Below are 4,216 nucleotides of genomic sequence, written 5' to 3' on the forward strand. Positions count from 1 at the left end.
GCTGCTTGCCATGCCCTAGCTGAGACCTTGCCAGTGCCAAGCACAGCGGTACTATCACCTCCTGCATCTAAAATGTAATATCCTTGTCCCAAATTAGCTTAGTGAGATGCTTCTCAATAGGGGATTTCTCCCCTGAGCATAGCACCTTGCATTGACCTGTCTCCCTGTGCGCTCCAGGCAGGTCTCCGATCCGCCCAGACTCTTCTGCGTTCAGCTCCTGCCTCCCAGCCCCTTTGCCATCCCTCCCTGCAGGCTTGTCCAGGAAGCCCTCCACTCCCTGACACAAATGGCCAGGTTAAAATGCCCCAGATCCAGGACAGACCCCTATTAAGCTAGAGACCAATCTTCTCAAGTCTCTTGCTGCCCCTGTGGTGTAGCTGTGGCTCTGCTCTGCAAAGCTTGGACACTGACCTTGTAAAATGATTAGGTCAATTCCCTTGCAGTTTCCTTGGGGTCCCTTCAGTCACCCATCCCTTAATCTATTGAGCAACTGCTCAGAGGCAGCTTCATTTTAGCAGATGGTGAAATACTGAGGAGTGGAAGGAAGGGGGCAGGGGCTGTGTCAGATGCTACTTCACTTCCTGGCATTGATCTCACCCCTGCCACTGAACCCTGATGATGGTGGTGAAAGAGGGAAGTTGTGGTGATTCACTGCTCATGGACATAAAGCTCTGGGCCAGCACAGGGCTCCCCTGGCTAGCTGCTTCCCTCCCCTGTGCTGTCTTGGCACAGTGCTCTCAGGGTGGGTCTGGTGATGGGGCCAGTACACCCCCAGCCCTGCTGCTGCCCACCTCCAGGTCTAGCTTGGCTCCTCTCATTGCTGTGAAGCCTGTGGCACTTCTGCCGTGGACAAGGACACGTTTTGCCCATGTTAGCTCATCAACTGAGTCACATCAGCCAGGGGAATTTGCAGAGTTGATGACAGGCCAGGTTCCTTTATAACCCCAGGTACTTCTCCACCAGACTCAGCCCGGTGCTGCTGGAATGAAGCGGGTTGCTCTGCCTTCCTTCCTCTTCCTCCTCCTGCTTTTGCTGCCTGGAGGTAAGTGGCCATCACTCCCAATGGTTACAGTTAGACAGCATGGCCGATTGGGACTGGCAGATAGGGCTGAGATGAGTTGGCATTTGTGGATACAGCCATAAGGAGGATGGGGGTTGTTTGCTGTGTCTGCAGAGGCCAGGGTGCTGAAATGGCACTGGGGGAGATGGAGGGTGGGCATGGGGTTGTTTGCTGTGTCTGCAGAGGCCAGGGTGCTGAAATGGCACTGGGGGAGATGGAGGGTGGGCATGAGGTTTGGGTTAGAAATCAGCCCCTGGAGAGAGGGTGAGATCTCTGCCGTAGGACAAACACCCCTCTGGGTGCTATAGACCAGGATGTCCCTGCCTGGGGTAGGGGCTGGAGGAGAGGGCCCTTCTTCCCACTGCTTCTAGGTGCTGAGTAGCCCATCACGGAGCTTCCCAGCGATCTTCATTTTGGGGTCTCATGCTTGAAAAACCAAGGCAACATGGCTGGAGCTGGAGAGGGGACTATTCAAGCCAGTATCTGAGAGAGTTTCCCTCTGATGTGTGGTCGGACGGGGGAAACTACTGAGACTCAGGATCCAGCAGGTCTAAGTCCTGTCTGCCCCTGAAGACCCCTTTCCCCAACTTCTCTCCTGCAGGAGCTTCAGCAGTGAGTGATGCCCCCATGGAGCTGACAGGGATTGTGGGGAGGTCAGTCTTCTTCCCCCTCAACATCCCCACGGAGAGACAAGGCAATGCGGTCATGTGGCGGGTGGGGGACCACTATGCCCCCCTGGTCAATGTGACACTGAAGAGGACCCTCCTAGCATGTGAGGTGGCTCCATGCTATGCCGGGCGCCTGAGCTGTGCCCATGGGAGCGGGGCAGTGACCCTCAGCAGCCTCCAGATGAGCGACGCAGGGCTCTACACCGCCACGTCCCTTGAGGTCGGCAGCTTCGTCCCCACTACGTGGCGCTTCCAGCTGCACGTGATCCATGAGGACCAGGGCACGGACACTGGGCCCTCCAGGGGCCTTCTTGTCCCTCTGACCCCTTCTCACTGTGCCCCAGAGCCTGGGCAGGGGGGGTGCTCAAATGGTGCGTTTGGAGAAGGAGGAGAATATAGGGGCTGAGGGAGGACGGCAGCTTTGGTCCCTATGGGTGTGCTTGGCATGCGGGCTCAGTGCTCTCAAGGCACTGACCTTCTTCACCCCCATGCCCTGACCCCCATCCTATGCGTTCCTCCAGGCACCCTCCCAACCCCGATTCAGGCTACGTTGCTCTCCTACTGCCAAGCCAAGGGGCTCATCCTGCTGGGGACGCTGGCATGCCTGCTCACGGCCCTTATTGCCACGCACGTCATCGCCAGGAGGCAGTCAAGGCACCCTGCAGAGAAGAGGAGCCATGGGGATACCTCTGCCCACATTCTCCTGCAAGTGTATCCGCCCCGCCGGGACTTGGGCACCAGCTGCCGGGGGGGCTCGTTGCCACCCTTACTGGGCAGAGGGGCAACAGCTGGGCACTATCAGTGATCTCTGGGTGCGGGGGCACTTGTCCCAGCTGCTGAATGCACTGGGAGATGCCAGAGAGATGCATTTCTGTGTGCAGCCAGGGCTGGGCATTAAAACAGGGGAGCATGGGTACACCCTGGCTCTGGCTAGGGGCTGCCCGGCCCAGGGTCTCCAGGCTAAGGAACTGCCAGGGGATGAGGGTCCAGAGTCCTAGGATCGCTCAGAGGTTCAGCTCATGGTGCCCTCACTTCTCCCCGCTTTCCAGCACCGTGTAGGGGGAGATGCCCATGCCTGCCTGCAACAACACCCACCTTCCCCCAGTGCCAGGGGAGTGGAGCGTGAGGGGGCACAGTAGGGCACAACTCCTACCCCCTGGGCACCCCCAGGGCTCCTCCGCCTACCCCCACCCCAGGGGACAGGGGGATGTGTGTGCTGCCATCCAGTGGCTGCCGGGGGTGGCTGCACCCTGTGAGGCACGAGCTGGGGCAGGGGCCGGCACCCCAAGCACCTACAGACGTGACTCGTGGACATGGTCCCACATGGGCACAATACAGGCCTAATCCTGACTTCTGCATCCATCCAGAGCACCCCAGGACTGTGGGATAACTCTGGGGCTAGCTAGACCAGCCCCCAAGGGAGAACTCAGCATGTTGCTTGGGACATCGTGCTTGTGGCCATAAATATATGGGAAATAAACTGCAAACCCAAACAAAATGCTTTCCTCGGGTCTCAAATTCTTCCCCCATTTCTGTCTGCTCATCACTGGCTCCCACGGGCCTGACACAGTTCTGACAGCTGATCGATCAAACCAGGCGCATTCTGGGCAGAGCCTGTGGCGGTGGCTATGCTCTCATCCAGCTCATGCTGATGTCCTGGCCCCTTCCGTTCCCTGCTCCTGTTGCCCAGGGCCCAGATGACAGCAGTCTCTCCTGGATGCAAGACTTGAGACCCGCCCTACCCTGGTGCCCTCGCTGCCCTGAGGCCAGGTGTCTGGCAGTGAGATACATGCCCCCCCACCCCGCTGGGAGCTGCTGCTGGCTGAATCCTGAGTCAGGGTCTAGTCCCTTTGGTCTCCCTTATCTGGGGAGCAGCAGGGGCTGAGCTGGCCTGGAAATCCAGTTAGGACCTGTGTGCAGGGTAAGCCTGTATGCCATCTCACACATATGTGCAAATACATGTGTGTGCCTGAGAAGGGAGCATGAGTCACTGCTTTGTACAGCAGCGAGGTGCTCAGAGCAGTCACTAATCCAACCACCCTTACCAGCCCCTTGCTCACCCCCAGCTCTGCTGGTGCCCCTCACTCCTGCCCACTCAGCCTTCCTGCTGCTCCATCCTGACTCACTGTTGTTACCCCTGGACCCACCTCTTGCCCCACCGCCAGCACTGTCCAAGGGTATCCACGGGGCCAGAGGGGCAGGCCCTGTGGTGGCAAGGGGTAGGGGTCTGGGTGGGCTGGTAGTAGGATCCAATTGTCCTTCCAAAGATGAACAGCAGGTGGTGCCAGGAGACAGCGCAAGCCCCCCTGCTAGCTCTTAGGCAGGGCTCCCCACTTCTAACCCTGCAGGCCTGGCTTCAAGATGAGGAAACTTAGGCAGGGAAGGGCTGTATCCCAGGCCAGCTCCTGAATTCATGGTGCAGCCAGGGCTAGGACCCCGGTGCCCCTGAGAGCAAGGATCCAGCAGCCCCAGGCTCATATGAGCCAGG

The 4,216-nt window shown here is 58.8% G+C and overlaps 1 protein-coding gene across 1 annotated transcript; it reads left to right on the forward strand.

Moving 5' to 3' along the window:
* Positions 1-520: 520 nt before the first annotated feature.
* On the forward strand, positions 521-3,210 carry LOC149861236 (uncharacterized). Its single transcript, XM_090052249.1, has 3 exons — positions 521-1,042; positions 1,662-2,099; positions 2,250-3,210. Exons 1-3 carry the CDS (start codon positions 985-987, stop codon positions 2,531-2,533), a joined length of 780 nt encoding a protein of 259 aa, XP_089908375.1. The 5' UTR covers positions 521-984; the 3' UTR covers positions 2,534-3,210.
* Positions 3,211-4,216: the final 1,006 nt, after the last annotated feature.

Source organism: Crocodylus siamensis, chromosome 6, assembly GCF_052110815.1.
Source record: "Crocodylus siamensis isolate JL-2025a chromosome 6, ASM5211081v1, whole genome shotgun sequence".
NCBI classification, from domain to species: Eukaryota; Metazoa; Chordata; order Crocodylia; family Crocodylidae; genus Crocodylus; species Crocodylus siamensis.

Coding starts and splice junctions, on each gene's coding strand:
- LOC149861236 (XM_090052249.1), top strand. CDS start 985: ATGAAGCGGGTTGCTCTGCCTTCCTTCCTCTTCCTCCTCCTGCTTTTG. Junction 1,043..1,661: donor CCTGCTTTTGCTGCCTGGAG/GTAAGTGGCCAT, acceptor TCTCTCCTGCAG/GAGCTTCAGCAGTGAGTGAT. Junction 2,100..2,249: donor GCAGGGGGGGTGCTCAAATG/GTGCGTTTGGAG, acceptor GCGTTCCTCCAG/GCACCCTCCCAACCCCGATT.